General features: G+C 34.8%; 1 protein-coding gene across 1 annotated transcript in view; it reads right to left on the reverse strand.

The window, feature by feature from the left end:
- Positions 1–11,497: 11,497 nt before the first annotated feature.
- l(1)G0289 (plexin domain containing lethal (1) G0289) overlaps positions 11,498–24,224 on the reverse strand; it is a 32,361-nt gene continuing 19,634 nt past the window's right edge. Inside the window, exons 2-8 of the mRNA XM_089073127.1 lie at positions 17,130–17,590; positions 16,667–17,017; positions 16,153–16,345; positions 15,388–15,597; positions 14,467–14,862; positions 13,985–14,121; positions 11,498–13,607 (exon numbers count right to left, since the gene is read on the reverse strand). Of these exons, the coding sequence (XP_088929253.1) occupies positions 13,539–13,607; positions 13,985–14,121; positions 14,467–14,862; positions 15,388–15,597; positions 16,153–16,345; positions 16,667–17,017; positions 17,130–17,590 (1,817 nt within the window). The 3' untranslated portion in view covers positions 11,498–13,538. The remainder of the gene's footprint in view (positions 13,608–13,984; positions 14,122–14,466; positions 14,863–15,387; positions 15,598–16,152; positions 16,346–16,666; positions 17,018–17,129; positions 17,591–24,224) is intronic.

The following is a 24,224-nucleotide window of genomic DNA, read 5'->3' on the forward strand; positions in this document are numbered from 1 at the left end:
GGAGGAGAGGCCCTTGCCATCTCTCCGGATCTGCATCGTTGAATTGGTTCATCATCGCCGCACGATATCCCGATTCCCTTGATTCCTCCATCGAAAGAATAATCCTCGCGAACGATCCTCCCGGTGTCGGTGTACCGATTTGTTTTACAGCATCGCGATAAGAGCGGGATCAAGTGTCTCTTCTTCGCGTGATCCCGTCTGATGATTATTTTTTTTTCCTATTACCTCAGAAGATTTAGGGAGTAGATTTTATTACACCAGTAAGGATCTGTACCCCTCGCGAGTCCGATATATTTGTTCGCTCCGGAGGGTGTCCCAGACGTTCTTGCTTTTCTTTATATATTTTTCCGCAGCGCACTGAATCTTCCGGCGACGAGAATACATGGAGACCGGGAAGATGGGAAAAAATATTGAGATAACGCTGCGCGATATATAATGCACGGTGTAGGAGGATTAATGCTTACACTCGGGCATTTTATCCGCGCTATCGATTTTCCGGAATACGTAGAATATGGTACGTACTCGTTTAGTGCCTTTCGAGCGAGCGGAAGAGAGAGACGCGTCCGTGTCATTTCCCTCCCCATTCTCCTCCCCAAACCTCCCCAGACCTGACATTTAATTATCGGGAATGATCGGCCGACGGTCCGCGACGCGACCAAGTGCATTCGTTTTCAACCCGCCCTTTGGCCGCGATGCACGCGCGACAAGTAGCAGTTTTTCAAACGCGTTTTATTCTATAAAAAATATGTTTCATCGGCAATAGATATCTTTTTCCTTTATGTCTTTCGACAAACAAATTTATATTCGAAATAATTTTTATTATATTACTATCGACATTATTTTATTACATCGTAATATTTGGAGGAAGTAGGATATTGTAGGAAGTAAAATAATACAAATATTTCGTATTCAAGAAGATCATACTGAAAAATTTTGGAAATAAATTTAGTCAATCTTTAGATTTTTGTTAGACAAAGACAATGACGTGATTGTATTAACGTGAGATTATTATGAAGATGAAATAATGGAAAAAGTACGCTTCTTTTTATAATACAGATACGCGCCTCATTCTCGATATTAATTTTCTCAAAAAAGGAAAAAAGCTTGATGACGCCGAGCGATTCACCAGCTTCCGCACTCCCTTCTACAATATATTACCCGTGTTAATTTTACTTTAATTAACTTCGCGTAATTACGCGCAGACTGGACTCTATCTCGCGAATTCGTAATTTCACGCGAGGAGACGTCCTCGAGGGGAGTTAATTAGAGAATTTTGAGCGTGTCCCTTCTTGCGGAGACTAGTGGAGAAGATGTTCCGGACCAGGTCGCCTGTTGTTGCTCCAAGGATGCTTGGACCGACAGTAGGATTCGTTAATGGACTCTCAAGACTTAATGCAGGGTCGTTAAACAAAATGCGTCGCTCTAGTACTATCTTTTACGACATCGTATATATAACTCCGACATACAATGGTCGACACCCCCGCGTGTTCCCCGTACGCTATTCAAGCGAGTAGGACTCAATTGAAACGAACCTGTATAGTCACTCGCAAGATTTCCTCTAGCAAATGAACATTGACGTTTTGAAAATTTTTTTCAAAGATTTATTGGAAAATCTTTCGATTTACCGTGAGTTATAAATGATGCTCAAGGAACATTAGACATACTTTCAATCCGGACAAAGAAAGATAAATGAGAACGTGTGTCTCTATGAATTATTGAACGAAGCTCTGAAAAATAAAAAAAAAATTAATGACTACAGAATATATTCAACATTGAAAATTAGATACTTTTTGTAAATTGTAGTAAACATCGAAAGTGAAGATGGAAAATTTTTAAATTAGTTTTGTTGAAAGAAGAAATTCTTACATTTGTTCACAAGATTCAGCATTATGAATATTTTAAATTCTCTTAAAAATATAATTGCTAAATGGAATTATCTTCACAACTGGAACGAATTTTCATTATTTGTATAGAAAAATTTAGTACTATTGAAAGTCAGTACAATAAACAATGCGCAATTTTTTTATTGTTTTATTTTATTTCTAAACCATAAAAAAATAATGTTTTTTGTTCAAATAAAATGAGTTACTAACCAACAGATTAATGGGTTTTTCTCTGGTACTGTGCCGTGGAAATTGGATTAGTTTGGAAACAGTAGCCAAGGAGGAAAGCTCAAGAAACACTGAATTAAAGATATGTCCAGCCATGGACATATATACTGTGAACAGAAACGTGAATGAACAGAGTGCATCATAATTTTTAGTTTTTGAAATATAAAAAGATTAGAGGAAAAGTTAGATTAAAGAGGTTTTGCGAAATAGAAGTAATTTTTTAAAATAATTTATTATTACTAAGTAAATGTTATATCATAAATGTTATATTTAAAAAATAAAGGCAGTAGGAAAGGGATTTTATTTTATATAAAGTTTTTATAGGTAATATAGATAAATGTCAATATTGTGACATGTATTTATGTGTGAGATATACAACTTTTTTATCTTTATGTATAAAATAAAAAGTGCTTCTTCCTTACGAAGACATTGATAAATTATAGCAAAATTTTTGTTTTAATGTATGAAAATACATCAATTTTATATTTTAGAAAAAAAACGTAGATCAATCCTAATCGTTTACATTAAATGGAAATTGAATAATTTTCAAGAAGTATACAATTGATATAAAAATATCAGTAGTCATATGGAGTATCAGATAAAATCACAAGAGTAAGGACACATGTCTCTCATTTACATTTAGTGAGGATAGATGTTGCCGCGTTGTGACGCAGAGTCGTCTTGATCGTCTTGTACATTCCGGAATATGTTTCGGAGCAAATTCCTTATTGGTGCCAGGATGTCTGGAGCCGTCTTCGAGATCGATCCGCGCTCTTTCTCCGCTCTTCCCCGAGATGCCAAGGTCATCCGGATCGAACTGACCTATAATCCCTCTCGACCTGCGCATGGTCATAGTCGTTATTATCGTACGATGCGTTTACTTTATCGATATCTCGCTCACGATACATGTTCTTCAGTGGATCGAGTTCCCAAATGAAACACGAGTAAACTCGACGGTTTATTCCTTTTCAGATCGACGAAATAGAACTTTGATATTCTCTCTTGCAATTATAAAAAGTCTACCATATTTTCCAAAAGACTCGATTTCGAAAACCGACGTGAAAGGCTCGATTTTTTTTTCTCCCGTCCAACATTTTCCATTGAATTCTCTATGCTAAATTTAATCTTTAATCTCGAAATTTATTTTAAGTTCAGGATTAAGCTAAGAAATTTCATCTTCTTCCTCATCCTGTCGTTCGCGCAACTTATTTATGTAAGTTTCCGCAGTTTAAGAACAACTTCAGCTTCGTTCGAAGGATCTCGCGCGAAATTTCTGCAAACTGCAGCTTCTTTCCTTTTTCTTATCGTATTCCACGTCATCGTACCGGCAAAGTACTTGGAGAGTAATAGCAATTATTATTTGCCTCGGTGTGTCGACAGTAATTCCGATAAAGTGCGTCTTTATTCGGAGCGGCGCGAGGGTTTTCGTTTCGTTTTGCATTTCCGAGAGTAGAAACAACTAGTTTCCCTTCGTTTTTCCTTTCCTGAAATACGTTTCTCTTGGAGTAATCGCGACGCGCGTTTTATTCCTCGTGCTTTCATCGGCGCGTCGCGCTCGGAAAATGCGCTGCAGAAAATAACAGGTGGTTTTCTCGCGCACTTAAATGCTAGTATATCCAATGGCGTTCGGCCACCATCTGTGCGCTAAAAATAAAATAAAACTCGTTTCTTTATTTCCACAGTCACAGTTACGATAATAAGAACGGCCGAGAGAATCTGAATATTTTCGAAGCGTTTCGCAGAATAACGTATACATTTTAAATCGCATTATCCGCGTATAAATTTACGATGAGGATGTGATAAAACATTCTGTTCTCCATCTGAGAAATCTTTGAGAAAAATTTTAAGGAAGTTACGGAGCAATTTCCTTAACCCATAATTTTTCGATATTTATAGAGAATACAATACAGACATTTTTATCGAAAAATTAAGGTTATTGTAAAATTACGAGATTATTTGAGAAACTAGATTTTTTGCCGTTACGATATACCGACGCTGAGAATAAAAAATGATCATTAAACGAGGGCTAACAATAAAAATGAAAATATATCCCGTTGGTGAGACACCATAAATTCAGGATCGTTGCCGTTACGTTATCTCATCGCCCTCTCGTTAAAGAAGAATTTATTGCGGGAAAAATACAGAAGTAATATTTCAATGTTGACCAACGCGGAATTCCGCGGCGTTGCGCCGCGTTTCACACTGTAAAATCGTTTATAGTCATCCGTTGTACCGCTCGCAGAATTTTTATTTGCACTCATAGCCGGCAATACGCGATGAAATATGTATATCGTACTTCACGAGGATCCTTTCTTTCTCTTTTTCCTGTAACGATCCATTCCTGTAACGCTGCCATTGTGCCGCGGTATAGTAGCGGAAGTAACCGTATTGTAGCTCTCTCGAGAAATTGGAAACCCGTGTATTTTATCCCTCACAAGGATAACGTTCCTCTTCCGTTAAATCGAGCGCATGGAGGGACGCGTTACCGCAGACAATTATTCTCGTACGCAGCTGCTAACTTGCATATTTTATTAAAGCGCATGATATGTCTCGCTTGATAAGAACTTCCTCTGACAGTATTAAATTATAGCAACTTGCTATCTTTATGACGTCTGTTGGAAATTATGCAAGCGAGGAAAACCCCGTTATGCCCCGTTTATGCCTTCTACAAGGATATGAACTTCAAACGAAAATTAAACGTGTTGAATCGTGACATATTATTCCGTAGTTCGCTACGATTATCAAAAAATAGGACGCAATATCGAAACAATTATTTAATCAATTAGTACGTTTTTGCAACTCTTTATAATTGCGATTCAATACAGATAATGGATCGGCTTTTTCATTTCTCGCGAAGATAAACCCTTCCCTCCTTCCCTTTCGTTGAAATTTATAATAACTGAGTTTTTCCGCGAAAAACAATTGCGGCCGGAATCGATAGAATTTAAAATTTATCCAACGAAACAACGAAGCGAAGTGGAAAAAATAGAAAAACGGTATAATAAAAAAACCAAAAGCACGATCAACGGAGGGGTTAGAGAGAGAAAGGAGAGCCTCGTGGGAAGCGAAACAAGTGCAAACTGGTTAAGATCAGCAATATAAATGCACGAAATATAGAGAGAGGCTGATACTTGGTACGACATGGCAGACAAATGTGTGTTTTATATCGCATCACACACTTTGATGCGATTCAAATTGGCATACGAGACGTTGAATAGCTCAGTGGAACAGTTCGGGTAGCTATCGAACGAAAAAGCTTTGAGTTAAACCCTTTTCCCGATCACACTCGGACTTGAAAAACAAACGTTATTATTTTGAGGACTTTTAGGATGAAGAATTTTTATTAAATAAATATTCTCGGAACAATTATATTTTTATATTAAAAAATTTCTGGTAAACCATTTTTTAAATTCTATCTAGATATATATAGCCCCTTAATAAACAGTAATTGTTTAATTCTTGAAAAATTAATTCGCGATACGTTTGTTGTAACAATATCAGTGAAATAATAATAGTAATGAAATAACAGCTGCATATTTAATTTAATAATCAATGCTAATCAATTGCGACGTAGTTGTGTATATACATGCTGCATTATTAATTATTTTGTTATAAATAATTTATTAAATGTATTATGAGTTAATTAAACCATGAAACCATAAGAAATTCGTAAATTGCTGTTCTCAAACAAAGAGCAAAGAGTAATCGGGGAATAAGTTTGCCTTGCATTAATTAAACTACAGACATAATAAGACAAATAAACAATGCAAACTTGTGCTTACAAACTAACGGGTTAAGATAAGAATAGCGTGTTTATCTCTCGATGCTCAATATCGCCAAAGCTTTGTCGTTTAACCGGATAGCATTAATCACTACATAGTTTTCAATCTACTGAATTCGCTGAGAGCGTACACAATCGGATATCGTAGCTGCGTGTTTTATTCGTTGACAGCTTCTAGATTCAAAGACCCCAGATCTCAAACGCGAACGTTAAAGTAAGCAAGAACCCGCGTCGAGCTCAGTAGCTTGGTTGAATTAACAATAAGCAAGCAGCCTGAGGGACTTGCTGTGTTTGACTTCAGCGGCAAAAATGTCCTACCTTATGACATTTGCTAAAACCTTGCAATTTACGTTCGCGCGTATTCCTTCTTTGACGGTCCCTCGAGCTCTTCTTTTTCCTCTTTTCCCTCTTTTCGGGCTCGAAGCTTGCGCGAAGTGTGAAATATAAATGTGGCCCCAAGTAATCGCGAACACGCGCGCAAACGCTCGTGACGTATGCATATGAATTCTTTATCTTGAAAGCGATGTCGGATGCTGCTTGAAAATTCTGCTCGAACAAACATAATACGACAATTACAATTTAAAACTGAATTTTGATTTTTAACATTTACAGCTAAATAGAGCACACAATGAAATTTATAGAACTAGCGATGATCTTTGTTATAACGTTTTCGATATATGTACATTTAGTATTTGTAGCTCCAAATCCGCTAAATGAAAGCAAATTTTTATTTCAAAAAATATTTTAAAAATAGAAGGTAAAAAATTAATTGATTTGTTCATTGTATTTTTTTTTTAATTTTACATAAAATTTCAAAAACTACAGAAATTACAATCAATAATACAAAATGACGCACACAGATAAAACGAAATATAAACGCCATTTTATTAATCTTTATTCTCCTTTACAGAGGTCAAATCGATAAACTATAAATATCACATATTTTGCAGTAAAATTTAGATTAATCGGAAAGAAGTAAAATTATTATTGCAAAACAACTATAAAAAAAATTTAAAAGGATACTTAAAAAGTAAACTATATATTTTCCGTCATATATTTTGTTTACTTATACCAATAGTTTTGTAATAAATAAATGTTTTCTAATCTTCATATGGTGTACAAATATTTAAAATTTTATTTTTGTATATTTTATATATTCGATGTTTTAGAAAAAATTTGTAAAAATTAGTATTGACAATTTAGCTGTCCAATTCTTTGATGATTAAAATAATGATTAGAAATTCCATTGCATGATTATGAAACAACATTAAAAATGACATTAAAAAATAAATCAATTTTTCAAAAATAAATTTTAATAGATGTACGTGTATAAGATATTTTACGATTCGTGGATCATCTCTCAATTATAATTAAAATTATTATTTTCTTTGTAATTATTATAAAAATTATGAAATTTTCTTTTTATTATTAGTTTAGCCTTTTCTTGCTTTCCAGAAGAGATCCATAAATTATGAGACACTATGTATATAATAAACATTTTATATTTGATAAAAAGAATTATAATATATACATATTTTTGAAAACAAAAACTTATAACATTTATATTTCTATCATAACTTTATAAAAACGTGCGGCACGTGATATCTATTCGCCTTTAATACATATTATTTTAAAATTGATATAAAATCAAATCACTATATAAAAGCAGATTTCTGCATAAGATGCATTAGTAGACACTTATATTTGCTCTAGAGTAACATCGAATTGTATTGTTGAGAAAGATTCAATACATTACATTTCTGTTTTTCCATCTCTATTTTTCGACAATATGAATAATAACGCTAACAAATTTATCTTATATTTGACGATTATTTCTTCATTAATATCAATGGTATTGATAAAAGAATGCATGACAATGGGAAACCATGGAAAACCATGTTCAGAAGAAGAGAAACACTTTTGCTTAAACGGCGGCAAATGTTACAAAATTGTGGAATACGAGAGAAAATACTGTGTTTGTCCAACGGAATTTACGGGAGAAAGATGTCAGGAATATAATATATATATATGATAACATAACGCATAACGCATTCATATTGGAATAAAATCAAGGTATAAATATAATATCGGCTTAAATATAATAATTGACTTTAATATCAAAATATCTATTTTCACATGTATATTTCTATACATACACACACACACACATTTTATAAATTGATTTGATCAGTTAAATATTGTATATTGATTTTAACAATTTTATGTAATTAAATATATAAGAAAGATGGTATTACATTGATACAGATTTAAGAACTTTAACAAATTTATTATTAAAAGTTATTTTATATATATATATATATATATATATAATAAAAATCATATTGATTTTATATATATATATATATAGTAAATCTAGATATATAATCATATTAACTTCCTTAATAAAGTCTATGTTAAATTGCAAAATAAAAATGTTGTAGTAAAATAATATTGTATGTTAATGATAACCGTAACAACGATTTTCTAATTTTCTAATTTAGCAAAATATGACGACTGGCAATGCAATGCTTATACTGGCACAGGCAAAGACAAAGACAAAAGCAACGATTATAAAGAAATATTACAGAAATATATATTCTAATAAAATAACATAGAGAAAATATTATGAAAATATCCAATTAGCATATGTATTGTATTATCGTGTGTTATGTGTTTTACTATAGATTTATTATTTAGTATAATTTCATATTTTGTTCGTATAATATATGCATCTTGAAAAATAAAATTATAATATGTGCATCTAATATTGGCAATATGATTTTTATTACAATACACATTATATTCATCGTATATGTTTATATTTAACACGTGTTATTTATAATACCAAACCATATAAAAACAGATTTTTGCGCGAGAAACGTTAGCATCATTTATTGAAAATTATATCATATTTGTGATCAGTTACGAAATAAAATTAAATCGCGTTAGGAGAATTGAATTTTTACATTAGATTTCTGCTTTAATCATCTCTAGAGTTTCCGATAACACGAAAACAAAAACTAATACCAACTCGTAACTTCGCTTATTTCGGTGTTAATAGAGCTACGAGCGTCTCGCTGCCAGTTCATGCGAGCTTCGCTGCGCATGAACTTGGCGACGAGCCACGTCTCTCGATATGTCCATTTTAATCGAAAAAGCTTCAATCGTCACTTGAGGCATAATCGACATAAATCTCATTGACAATATCGCACGTGCTGTCACATTTATAGAAGTACGTGCGATATCCATAGTGGTGAATCGATGTTCTAGAATTGCGACACGGCGACCTCATAAAATTTTGCGATTCGAAATGTGAAAATTTTTCGAAGCAAAAGTGGCACTTTGCGTTCATAAAGGAAAGCACATATGTCGAAACGCTACATAATATTTTAGTAAAATATTACTTTCTCTATCTCTACTTTAAAAGTCTTGATTTTTCTAAAAGTCTTGACACGTTTGTTATTTTTATAGCTGCAGACTAGTCATAAATTTTAGTGAATTATCTCTGCTAATGACATGTTATAATCTGATTAATTATGGTACAGGGAGTTTTAGATCGAGTCTGTAACAACAATATTGTTAATATTGGCTTGGCATAATCGCAGGGTGCTTTTCTAATTTTAGATAATTTTATAATTGAACCGAGTTTAAAAAGATCTGACATGAGAGAAAACCGTCCTTCTGTAAAAGATTTTTACGGTACGATAAAAAGCATACGTTTCCAGCGCATCGCAAACCGGCGGCTTTTGTCACATATGACTAGGGAAACAGGATTCGTTACGCACCGGAAATCTCTTTCATTGGGAAAATTCAATAAAAACGCGGACGCGATCCGATTTTTAAAAATCTGCACGAATAAAACTCTGAGAGCCATGTAACATTTTTTGCTTATTGTACATGATAAAACATTCGAAAAGTCGAAAAAAATCGCATTCGGTGATATATAAAGCGTGAAGGATGATATAATCTTTACAGGAACAAGAGATCTATAACCTTTGCAAAATACAAATTCAAGATAATTAGAAATTTTTCACAACAATGACACAAGAAATTTTTCAAAATTTAGCTGACACTCGTGGTAAAAAAGAAAGAACAGCTTTAAAAATGAAGTAATTCTAGCAAAAGATATTCCTTCAATCAACTTTTACATTAACGAATTAAATATAATTGAATATTGATATAGCATTATTGACATAAAACAAGAAGCGAACGAATAAGTCAGATAAAAGTAAACAAATTGCAAATGCAACAAATATGATTATTCAATCAGTTTGCGAGTACATATTCAGTTTTCGCTATGAGAATACATTCATTACGCTCCGATGCAATTACATATTCCTTTTAGTAAATCCTCGAAAAAGATGACGAGAGATCTCTAGCCTCGCAAGAAATATTAGATTTTCCACAAGATATTTCGCGAGGAGATAAACCGATTTTATATTTAAAATGTCAATATTTAGCAAGAGCTTTATCAATATTAGTAATAATAAGTAAATGTAATATTTGTTGTTCATAATTTTGTTAAGTATTATCGTCTAATAACAAAAATAATAAGATTCTCATTTAGAAATTTTTTTCCAACTCTAATTTTTTTTAAACGTAATATATTATTTGTTTTTATTAATAATGAAATCAATATAGTGACATTGAAGTATTAGAATTAAAGTGACTATCTCATTGTGTGATTCGCACGAAAGGAAAGTCTAATACGGCACGTCAACACGTTCCCGCGAGAACGTACGTGTTCCGACGTAGCCTCATTACATATTACGATTGCACAAGTTCCGTATGCGCGCCATGCGCTTCTCCGACACACCGGAGGTGCTCTCGTCGCAATTTCCTCAACGCGTAGCTAAATGGTTCCAACGTGTTGAGCTTGACGCCAGTGATTTCTGAAACTGTTCCGACTGCTAAACAATGACGGCAACATGTACAGAACTTAACGAAGATTGAGGATGCTATTCAGGAATCTCTCACAGCCATATAGAAAGCGCCGTTCCCCCCCCCCCCTCCCTCCCCCTCTCTCTTTCTCTCGCGAAACACGCGATAATATTTCAAGTGCCACATTTAGCCGTCTTTAATTAAAAAAAGATATAAAGTCATAACGATAAAGATAATATAAAAAAACACTAGAATCATGATAATAAAAAATTTAATGATATTTTAAAAGTAGAAAGAAAAACTCCGGAAAAATAACATTTTATATTTAATAAAAATAGAAATTTAGATATATGCGAGTTTGAAAATAAAAATATAACATTTAATATTTGCCATATAACTTTTATTATGTAATGTATTTGTTATGTAAATTTATTCTGAACATGTTATATGTATGTCGGGAATATAGGATATTTAATGCACCGAGTGTCACCTGGTAATCGCGATATGAAACCGCAATATGTTTATCGACTGCAAGTATATGCCATTTCTCGTTATATTATTTTGCCGTGTATTACTTTGTTATATATTACTTTTACATAATTACATCGTCTGTTATTTTCGTAAGACAAATATTTTATTTTTACTTTGTCTTTATATTATTGGATATTATTTGAGGATTTGTAGATGTAAAAGATATTTGGATACGGAGAGAAAACACATAAAATTTACTATAATAATTACAATATTTATTATCACAAACTATGAGTTAAATCGTACACAATAATGTAAGAAAAGCTGTTTAAAAGTTTGACATGATTCATTCCAGTCCCCTTCATTGGCTCATTCGCGCGATGTAATCGTGATCGATATAAAATCGCTACAAATATCTGACAGATTCAATTATTATGGATTTTACTACGATTATATAGTAAATTTAATTTCGCAAAAAGGACCGTGACAATTTTTTGGGGACTGTGATTTACAAGAGTGAGATTTTCCCTCAGGCCTCTTCGTTGATTATTTAATATTATACACTATATATTGTTTGCAAAATTTCACGAAGAAGGCACCTTTGACAGCAAAAATTATACTTAACACTTAAAAATAGATAAAAATTATATTGTTTTCGTAGAACTACTATATACACTCACACAAACTAATAAAATTGTAGATGCTATAAAATCTTTATATCCCGTACTATCCATTTCTTCTGCCTTTTTAGCTCATTCGTCATCTCACGCGTATTAAAGTGCTTGTATAATCTTTGAAAAATTTTGTCCTAAAATATATATTTTTGTGTACATAAAAATCTATATAGTTATATAACTATAACTATATAATTATTTATATATATAATTATTAATATATTTTTAAATAATTATACATAATTATATAGTTGTAATTAGATAATTACATAGTATATTTATATAATTATTTATATATACGTTTATGAATGTTGTCTATGATAATAAATTAGAATGATGAAACTACAGCTCGCGCATGTAACTCCACAGTTTACTTTCAAGAAACATGGATGCTTCGGAATGTAGCGATGACAATGCAAATGATTTTAAAATGCATTTTAGATTGATATAAATTCGGTTATAAATAATTTAGAATTATTTCTCTCTTTGTCGATTGCTCGAAGAGTCCATCGTGAAATGTAGCTTTATCATGCTAAATGAGAATTTTTCGCTCTTTTGTCAATTCTTTTTCTTTTTCTCCTCTTTCTCGAAAGGTTCCTCTCTTCTCGCTGTAAAACATTACGTATATATAAAACAATTACTGCAATTTGCCTAACGATAAAAAAAAAGAAAACGAATTCTTAAACAATAACAAGATATACCACGTGCTGCTAAGAATCACATAAATGCTCGACGTTTTCAGTCGTCGATCCGATATTACGATCATCTTTTTCCGGCATCGCGAGAAACCGTGAATGCTTTCCCAAAGCACTGGTCCGTCGGAACAAGGATCTTTTCGAAACTTAAGTCATCGCGTTTCAAAGCACGATTTAATATACCGATATAATTTTGTCGGGCATGATTCTCAACGTTACAGCGAGAGTAAGCGTTATGCCAAACAACATGTTTCATCTAGTCGCGAATAAACATGAGGATAACGATCCCGCATACATTTGATATCTAAATATGAACTCAAGAAAATTATATCGATATTAATCGTTGCTTCTGAAGACACTACGACACAGTTCACAATGTCCCGAAAATTTTCTTCCTACGATCGCGCGGAGCGAATCGGAGTAAATCTGTATATATATATATATATATATATATATATATATATATATATATATATATGTCACATCGAATCGCTAGCGATCATTCGCAAACTCATAAGTAAATAGAAATTTCATAATATCCAGCAGGATAAACTTTCTCTTAGCTAACTGTACTCGACGCCCATACTATTTATTCAAAATATACGATACTCTTTTGTATATAATCAAATTATTAAAATACAATGATATGTTCCCTCGATACCTGATCAATTTTTAAAAAAAGTAAGTGGGTGTCTATTTGACGATTAAATCCGAAGTCGATTCCGCCTGGAATTTGTCGCGTGAGGAAAGCAATTGTTTCGTATTAACGCGATTGAGTGCAAACCTGACGAGCAACGAGTCATCGCAAGTGGACATTTTGCGACGCGTTTTACTCTCGCGCCACTCGACACGCTCGATTACAATTAATAGGAAATTTGCTCGACAGTTTCGCATTGACTGTAATTGCATCTCCGCCGACATCTCATCACATGTGAATGGTTGCGGCCGTGTAACGGGCTTCGCCTCTTCGCCAGCTCCATTGGCTCGGACGATACTGAAAGTATCAATTTCGTAATAAATGAGATCGATAAGGCAAAATTAACATATTCAATATTTAAAAAAAATCAGTAAAATCGATAAGGAGAAGAATTCATATGTAATACTCGATTAAAATAGTGAGAATAATCAATATTCCGCGTATATCTTTGTACAAAATAAAATTAATAAATAATAAAATTAATAATCAACAGATTTATCAATTATCAAGATTTAATTTTTAATGCAATCAAACGATAAATGAGTAATATTTTAATCGATAATAACATCAATATAAGCGACGATAAATAATAATAAGTAAAGAATAAAAAAATCGATGATTATTTTTTTAAATAAAGTATAATAATGATATAATTTAAAGAGAACTTGTCTTACTCTGATCAGCATTTGTCCCGATGCGCTATGAGGGTTGCGATAAGCGTATACACCCCAACCCGCGAGACCCACCACTAAGGCGACAATGGTGAGAATGCCGATTATTCCCGAAACGCTCATATTTACCTTGTTCGGAGCTAAAAATTACAGAACAAATCGCTTAGAACGATAAATCTGATTGCAAGTCACGTTATCCTGGACTTTACGAGAAGAGGATTATTAGAACGCATGCTATACGAGTTGAGTGACTCGATTAGTCAAATGAGATTTGCTTTTAAAGAAGCAGAAGTAGCAGAAATTACGCAAACTAATCTAAATGAATCCTAAGACTACATCATATTTAACAAATTGCATTTTTTTTTCTTTTTAATTCTATCTTTTTACGTTAAATTTAAAACTGTTTGTGATTTTTCCGAGTTCGCTCGATAGAGAGTTTTAAGCTACGCAATGACAAACGAGCAATGACAAACGAAGATATTTACTAGAACTCTCCAAGGAACTGTTGCCGGATCGCTCCTGTTTCGCGCCCATCTCATTGGTGGTGATCGACTCCTCCGGATGCACGTGGCCGTCGTGGTCGTACTGATCGCCCTTGTAGGTCGTAATTTGTGCCGGACAACTGTCCGCTTCCTTAATATTACGAACGTCGCAGCCCTTCAGCAGCCATTCCTGCCTCTGTCGAGACGTACCGGTGCTGCATTTGTTCAGCTCTGGACACCATTTGCACTCGAAGTCAGGCACCTTTGTCAAGCAATCCCGGCAGTTGTCAAAGTTGAGACACGTGGGCAAAGCTTTTAGATAGATGACCGTGCAGTTCATTATGTCCTGCCGATTGAAATTGACACGGTGGTACTCGTAGATGGTTTTTCTGCGCACGACTGCGAAACGAGATGAGCGAATTAAATCTTTGAAATGTGTTTTTAAATATTTTATTTTAAATTTTAGATATTTAGCTCTTAGATACTTATTCATATGAATTAAACGATAAATCTTGATACGTTTATCAAGATAACATCTTGAGAATTTCTGGATCTAAATTTGTAAATAATATTTAAATTTCTTAATATTTACGCTAAATATAATAAATATCTTGGGCGTGATAATTTCGTCCACATATTACATCGCGAATTTTCTTATTCGCTTTTATTCCGGAAATGCTGGACTATGCGAGTTGTTTTGTCATCGTCGTAGAAAGTCGTAGAAATTACGTTACTTCGCATATAATTTCCGATCATTTCTTCGACTGGATCTACCGTCGCCTATTCGCATAGAAGAGTTTTTCGCATAGAACGATCCGATGATCGATAGTAGCGATGACGTGCGAATATTGTCCCGTGATGGTTACGCAATCACCGTTCAGCGGACGAACGGGCAAAGTGAGTAATGAACCAGCGAACACTCACAGAATACGGTTCGGTCCATGATGTAGGCGTCGCTGAGGCCGACCTTGACAGGATGCGTCTTGTCGAGAATCTTTTCGACCAGGAGTGGTATCACCGAGTAGACAAACACGATATCTCCATTCTGATGCAAGGTCACTTGGAAAGTGAACGCGCCGGCATCTTGCCTGTCCTGCAGCACTACCTTCTCCCACTCAACCGTAAATGCCGTACCTGTTGTACAAATCGAAAAGAGGATATAACAATCGCACGCCAATCGATCCGGATACAACTCCGACTACATTTTGCGCCGCGTTTCTTCGCCACCGGTTGCTCGACAAGGCGTGTAATTACGATCGGCAAATTGTCGTGCCGATTTATCTCCTTCTCCCCTTCTCGTTCTCCGTCCCTGTAGAGCCCCTATAGAGGCTGTTGATTGAGGCTGCCGACGCGAACGTTTTGCGACACCATCAGCCCGAGGAGAAAGGACTTGAAAAATCGATCGATTTGGAGAGATTTGAGAAGCCAATCGAACGTTTTAAAAAGCATTTTAGGAGAACTTGCTCGTAATAGAATTTCTTAAAATTTTAAAAGCACGAGTTATTTCAAGTATACTAGTCGCGGTAAACTTCGCAAACAGGCGAAGAATCTCTCGAGTGATTCGATCCGTAATGGGCTCCGTGGGATTGCGACGAGATGATTGACTTTCATTTAGAGGAAAAAAATGAAAGAACGAACGTCCTTCGTGGTGGCACGAAAGTGCCGTCAATCGAGATTCCGATGACTCACCGTTGTCAGCGTACTTGACGTAGCTAGCGTTCGACAGGCGAGTATCAAAATTCGCCATGAGTGGTGCAATGTACTGGGTGGCGGCCAGCCAGCTGTGCACGTAGTCACCGGTGTATAGAAAACCGCCGGTAGCGATGGTGATATTGCGCACGTTATAGCCGTAGAACGGAAAATCGAACTTTAGCTTGACGGTCTGCAACATTAGACAGAGATTGTGTGTGGCTCAATCCTGAAATTTATTCTCAGCGAGATTAATGAACCAATCGATCTTGCGTTTCCAAGTTTTTAATTAATCGTTCGTCGCAACAGAAATTGAATTTAATACTGATACATATGTTACGTTCATATTTGATACCCTAATTGCTTTTTCTTTTAGTCATCTCACTTTTAGTATAAAAGTGAGAGAGAGAGAGAGACAACCAGCGCGTAATATAATTGATATTTTTTTATATTATTTTCAATAACTGTTTATTCTCTTAATAACTGTTATTACAATGTGAGAAAAGAGTCTCACCGCGGCGCGTCGATGACTCTGGCTAAGCAGATGATTGATCCTAAGATCCGGGTGATTGTCCATGTCGATCCAATATTTCTTGCAGATATCGGCATCAACGATGAAGGTGCTGTTGTAATACTGATGCGTATCGTAGACCGTCTTGGTAATGTTGTTCTGTGTAAGCGTAGTGTTGGTCACGTCGGAGAATTTGCTGATAGAGATATCACCGATATCATCGGTCCTTATAGCGTCCTCGCCCGCCGTATCCTTATGCTCCGCATTCGTATCCTTTACCGCTGACGTTTCCGACTGCTCTTCCTTGCCGACGGTAATATTGCGATTTGACAGGGTGTTCACGTGCAACGTTGCCTGCAAATAGGTTAACAAGCGGAAAATTGTTAAACATTTTCATGATTTTACACGATTAACAATTGGAAAGATTTTGCTTATCATTGATGAATTCATCAATGATAACACCTACTGTATCAGAGGTGGCAGGGTTCGAGGTTTGTGTCTCATTGTACATCAGCTTGGGGTTTGGGGGAGCAGGAGATAAATAATGACCGCTTGGTTGGACAGTAGTGGAGGTTGTATTGGTCGAATGCGTCTCTGTAGAATGCGTCTCGTCAGCGGATGTGTTGGTCGCTAACTGTGTCACCGGCACTTGTTGTTGTTGTTGTTGTTGCTGCTGTGGTTGCTGCGATGGCTGCTGCGTTTGTTGTTGTTGCGGTTGCTGCTGCTGTTGCAGTTGTGGCGGCTGCTGTTGCTGCGATTGCGCCGATGGGGGGGTCTTGGACGCTTCCTGTTCAGTCGTCACTACCGATTTCTCGAGAGTTTCTCGGCGTATCCTTTCTATGTTATGACCATCGATCAATCTAATATTTGTAGATTGGTGATCGAATGACGACTTGCCATTCCACCCAGTGTAACTGTAGTAAGAGTCTGGAGAACGAAAGAAGAAACACATTTTAGTCATGGTACCGAAAACTTGAAAAGAGAAATTAAGAGAAATGTGAAAAGAAATATTTTTCTCATAATTAAAACGCATAAAAAGTGAAGAGATAACATTAAGAAATTTAATTTGCAAAACAAAGTACATCTAAAATAACTGATTTATTTTCATAGACCAAATGTAAAAATAATTATCTTTTTTAATTAAGATTATAATCCGTCCATTCGGCAACAATATATGATAAATGAAAAGCTAATATATAATACATTTGTGAATAGATCATATTCTTTTCTTTTAATCTGATGAATCAAAATTGCTCATTTATTAAACGAAGTTAAAGCATGGAAATCATACGTAAGTTATTAATCTGGAAGTGACTGCAAAGAACAGAAAAGATAACGAATCTGTAAGAATTTAAAACGATTAATTACACTATCGAGTCGAAGGCAGCTAATTAAAGATTAAAGATACAATTTATCAATCTTGGCGCATTTTTTTTTTTTATTCGCTCTTTGATATTTGAGCCTGTGAAGAGAGATACGATCTGTATCTATCGCGAATAAAAGAATTCATCTCAATTTGTCCTTGAGCTCGCGTCGCAATTACGATGCTACACGACTGATTATTGAATGATGACTAGGACCAATCTATGACACATGCATGACCGTGTTGCATCGCGTGCATTGTGTCTCTGGTTCGCACAGAGAGTAAATCTCTTCGGGGGGATCGGGTGTCCATTTAACCGATGCGTCAACGTCAAGCCCGTCGCCGATGTCCGAGATCAGATACTATGAAACGCGGATTAACCTCGATTTCTACACTCGCGATAGCCGCGATGCGATTAATGGACAGCTCGAGGATAAAAATGGCACGGGACAAACTTTTCACAACCTATCACTATTAAATTCGTCATCGGAAATTTATCTTTGTTAGAATGAGTAATTACTGTCGTCCGTCAAGAATGTATCTTTCTGATACATTCTTCATACTCTAATTACAATTCGCCGACAACAGTCTGAATTCTTCAATTTCCTTTCTATATAAATATAAATATAAATAAATATGAATATAATCAATAATTTTTTATCTTTATTTTTTGCGAAATATTTTTTTAATTAGTTTTAGAAATCGATGTTGATTACACAGAATGTTGTTCTATTCAACGTTGATACAATTTGGACGGTAGCGACTCTCTAAATGAAAAACTAGGTAAAAAACGTACAACAAAATTTTTTTTATATCAGACTTTGTTTTCGAAAAAAAATATAAAAAAATTTTATTCTATATTTTTCATTTACCTTTTGTAAAACACTACCTCTCTGGTTGTACTATCTATTATCGGGACACTGCGTAAAAGCTGTTCTGATTAAAATTAGGTATAATTCTTTTAACGAGCAGATTTTTAATAAATCATGATTCGGAACAGTATACGTTTAGCGAAGAGGAACGGGAAGTTAAGCAGCACTGAACCGGATAGAGCAATAATTGATGACTCGACAGATCGGAGCGAACGTACAAGTTTGACGTCATTGTAAAAGCACAAGCCGAAACCAATCAACCGCGCAGCCTGCTATCTTGAAAATATTATTTTCTCATTGTTATCAAATTATTAAAAGCCGCAAATTTCGGTTCTGTTGATTTAAGTTTCAAAATAATATTTATTCCAGATATTGTCTGATGGAAAATGCAAGAAAAAATATTACCTTATTACTAATTGATTAAAAGTTAACATTAAATTTCAGTTTACGTAATAATGTCTACGTTGCATGAATAAAAAGAGAGAAATAAAAACATTGTCAAATCATTGTTAAATATAGCTTTAGCCAAAAAACCACGACCAAAGCAAGCTCGCTCGGGAACTTTCACCGAATGGGTCAATTCTCAGATACAAGCGAGTTTCATTAGCCGCATTAACCGCTCTAGCGAATCGACTCGATTTTTTAGTAGGAGCGGCGAATCGTAACGTCACTTGGACGAATTGTGCTGCGATTGTAAACGCGAGTGAGTCGAGAAACGGATGAAGCTGCGTCGCGGAAAGATTTCCTCCAAGTCCGAGGTGAAGCGAGATCGACACAAATGCGATGTTCCTCCTCATGCGAATCGCCAAGTCACGTCACACGCGAAGTCTCGCACAAAATATTGCGCCACGACTGGCTATTCGCAGCGAACGCGTTCGTAATCGCTCTAATTGTATAATCGCTATCTCGGATACATAATCCGTGAATCGTAAATTTATGAGACTCAACTTTCATATTTCACGGGATTAATATTCATGACGCTGACTGCTTCGGAGCGATATCAGTAACACAAGTATTACACGCACGGACTTTTTGTAAAATTTTCGCGTAAATATAATAATTTGCTATAGAAAGGTAGGTTTTCTGAAGAAATTAAATCGAACAGAAGCGGGGCAAGGCAGTGGAGCGCTTAGAACGCTTACGTATTTAAGCGCGCCTCCTTCGTTATTGCGTTATTTGCCGCAATTATTGAAAGAAACTGCGGGTCACGAAGAGAATTGCGAGATATGCCACGAATTACGAAAAAAATACGCCGGAAATATTTGTCTTGTTCCACAGTGTTCGATCTCGCTCGTTTCGCGAGAATGTATTTCTCGTTCTTTTGTTCCCGGTATTTTCGCGTCGACGATATTCCACGTAAAGACCAGGCGGCAAAATGCAAGACGTGCAACCTTGAACGAAAATGTGCAGCAGTGAATGTTAAGATTAAAGTGACACTATCGATGAATGTCAATGCGGTATATCTCATTTTGAATGCCATTGATGAAGAATAATTGCAGAAATTGTAAAAATCAAATGGAGAATTATCTTTCATTTGTAATGATCGCGTAAAATTCCATCTTGATGTTTCCTGTTATATTAATTAACTTTTAATTTTAATAACGCTCAAGGAATGATCGGAAGATGTGAGTTGTGTGTTGCGTCAAAGTGCAACGCGTCGCGTGTCTCGCGATCACGAGACACGCACCAATCGATATTCCATTCATAAAGACATTCGACGTACGATGGATTTTAAAGGATAATTTTGCGTATATTATCTATTACTGATTAAGAGATGCGATCTGCGGCTTCGTCAGAGAAAAGCGAGAACCTCGCCTCGTCGTCTTGACGCCTCCGCATGTACACGCGACATATTTTTAGATGATGCGAGTGAAAAGATGCTCCAACGCGATTCTTAAACGTCTTAAATACGCGACCGAGAATAGATGCGTTTCTTTGAATTGTTCAACGATATTAATAAAAAAAAAAATTGAAATATAAAGCTAACAATGGAAAAGAAAAGCAAGGAGGGAAATTTGCGGAAAAATATTTTTCTTCAAGACCATACTTCGCGAAACCCATACATTTTTTATCAGCGAAATTACTCAGCGAGCATGCGCCGATGATATGGCCGTCAGAAATAAAACGGTTAAAAATGATGACAATTATTTTTATCAATGGGAAATATACGATGTCATATTTATGCGCCGATGCCACCCGATGATTGACCCGATTATTCTAATTATCGTATGAAAGTATTTACATCGATTGAATTGCGAATCTTGAGAAAAATCCTTGTTTGTCACGCTCATGTCCTCGCAAAGTGAGGAACAATCGTGGCCTTCGGACGATGATTAACGCGAGAATTCCATATAAATAAATAAAACTGTTTATCATCTATCCTAGTGTGAATTTGCATTCTTTGTTTTTTACGCCATTCTTCGCAGAGATGCTGACGTTAGCTAAAAGAAATTTATTGTAGTCTTAAAAGCAAAGGTTATTCACGCGCATATTAATTTCTACACACGCGAATTTTAGACACTTTTTAGGAATTGCACTTGAGTGCTAATTAGTTTACATCTGGGGAAGTTAATACTTCGTGAAATGAAGATAACTGTTATATACGCGGATCCGGTAGTCACATTTTTCTCACCGACTACTATTCGCTACTCGATGAGATTTTAAAGAATTGCAGATTATAAACGAAGGAATATGGAATATGAAATATGGAGTATGATTTCCATTAGAAATGTCGCACAGACACATTTGTGATAAAAATAGCTTTTCTCTCTCTTTCTCCGAAGGGTCCGTTCGCAATTTCGCGGGCACACACGCGTCCGTGTGTGTTCTCGTTCTAAATCTTTTTAAGGAGATGAGTCCTTGGATTCATTCATGACGATTAATCGATTTCGATGAATAAATTAGTCGATATTTATGAAGCTCTTTTTTTTTTTTTTTTTTTTTTTTTTTTAAGTCAATTTACATATGAATGTAATCAATATGCAAAAAGAAGGAAATTACATGAAGCTCTACGTTATTTTTCCTTGAAAAACAGAATGTAATACACAAATTATATTATATTTAGTTTTACGAAATATGTAATAATTATATATATTAAAATCTTCCCTCATCTAACACGTCTTTCCTACATTTCGATTTATATTATTGACTATTTGACATTAATGGAGCTGGCAAAATTATGATATTACGACATTATGAAAACACTACGGACATGCCTTCACTTGCATCGATCATTTCTCGTAGCACACGTTATTTACCAAATCGGTAATAGGATGTGCGTGAAAGGTTTTCCATGTACGTCCGATAATAGGGCGCGCCCATTAATCCCATTACGATCACGCTTTTTCCGCTTCCTTTCACATTTTGTATGTGATTCGCGATATAGAACGGAAACGACAATGTGACAATCAATGTCAATGTTACACGCGCCGCCATCAAGCCACCCACGTCCGAGGACGTTTCTTCCTTCCTGATGGAAAATCCAATATCTTTATAATCGAGCGAGAACAAAAAATGCAGGATTATGAGATAGAGAGAGCGAGAGAGAGAGAGAGAGAGAGAGAGAGAGAGAGAGAGAGAGAGGAACAAGGATTGTGAAACCATTGAATTTTAATATATAAATATCGATGACGAAGTGTTTTTACGAAATGTATAACAAAACAGCATTTCCATCGATGACACCATCGATGACTTGCGTCATGTTGTAATTTGCCGCAGAAAAACCAGCGGTTCAAATGTCAGATAAGAAGAAAGACGGGGCGAGAGATGAAAGCGCGCAAACAGTCGAATCGCATTCTCCGATCTTTCCGGTCACGTTCTTCCGGTGTAAAAATAAACGGAATTTGTAACGAGATTTGTAATGCAAGTCACAGCGTAGCTGTTAACATATACCAACATATATTGATATTTTACGTCTATCTATGTATTTAATATTATTTTTTTGTTTCATCGAATTTTGTTATGATAGCATTAGTATACGTTATTTTACAATTTATGTAACATTTAATATCAAACCTTTATCGACATAGATAAATCAAGATATTACATACTATATATGAAACAATTTATCAAATTAATAAAACTGAAGAGACAATTTTTATAGATAACGAACCACCTATCCTCGTAAACTATATCCAACATAAATTACATCTTGCCAACATTACGGTTTTCGAAGAATCTTGTGCTAAAAAATAACGGAGAAGAACAGAACTGAAACGATTCGTAGCTTGTAACGTGTCAATAATTGCCAATTATAAGTATGACGGTTAGTTTGTCTTCATCTTGAAGTGTTTATCCTCTAGTTATCTTATGTCTCCTTAACACTATCGTTCATTTTTTTCTATTCTGATAAAGTAGCTTAGATTTCTCATGATTTATTATTATATTATTCAGAGAACAGATATTTTGAAATTGTCTAAGAAGTGTCTTAAAATTTTGAAGATATCTTAAAATAAAAGTATTAGATAAATAGCATTTTAAAAAAGATGACTTTCAAACGATTTATTTTTTATTTTATTATATAATTATTATAATAATAAGTAAAAGTTCGCCAATTTCCTATCCAGTTACATTTAGTCTAATTTAATCGATACAATGATATCTCTTTTTAATCTTATCTAATCTAATCTTGTATTTATCTACATAAGACTATTCTACTGTTATTATTGCTATATAAATTATTGCCAAAATAATAATCGGCCCGATTCAACTAGAGAAAAATATTGTCCTAGATAAGGCAACCATTCCATTTTCACAATGAAAAGTTAGATGAGAAGAACGCAAAAGAGACTGGGTATGCAAATGTACCACACGTTGTGAATGCTCACTTGAGATAACGTTTCTCTCTTTTTCTTTCCTTTGGCAAGCAAACAGATGTGGGTTGACTTTAGAGTCTGATAGCTGATAACGAGTCAAGTAGCTGAAAAGATTTCAAGAGAACGTTGTTATCGGAGAAGGTGCGAAGTATGAAATTAAAACAGAAAATTCAAGAGAAGCAAGATATTTCGGAAGCAAGATTTAGAAAATGTAGAAGAGAAATCTGGTATCTCGTCACGATCTTGGAAATAAAATCCGTATTAAAAGATTTTCATGCGAAAGTCAAATCTTTCGAATAGTTTCACAGGAAATTTCAAAGAAACGTGATGTTCGTTGTAATGGAAATGATTTAAAATTAGAATCATTCTGCGATCGTGAAATTCTCAAATACTCAAAGTTAAAAATAGGAATTTATCATTTTGATCTTACTTATCTACTTAATTCGCATAGGTATAGCGATAAAGAAAATCACTGACATGTATATCTTCTTCTTATCAGAGATAACGACGCG

Source organism: Pogonomyrmex barbatus, unplaced genomic scaffold (assembly GCF_055798465.1).
Source record: "Pogonomyrmex barbatus isolate J1 unplaced genomic scaffold, ASM5579846v1 scaffold14, whole genome shotgun sequence".
Taxonomy (NCBI): domain Eukaryota; kingdom Metazoa; phylum Arthropoda; class Insecta; order Hymenoptera; family Formicidae; genus Pogonomyrmex; species Pogonomyrmex barbatus.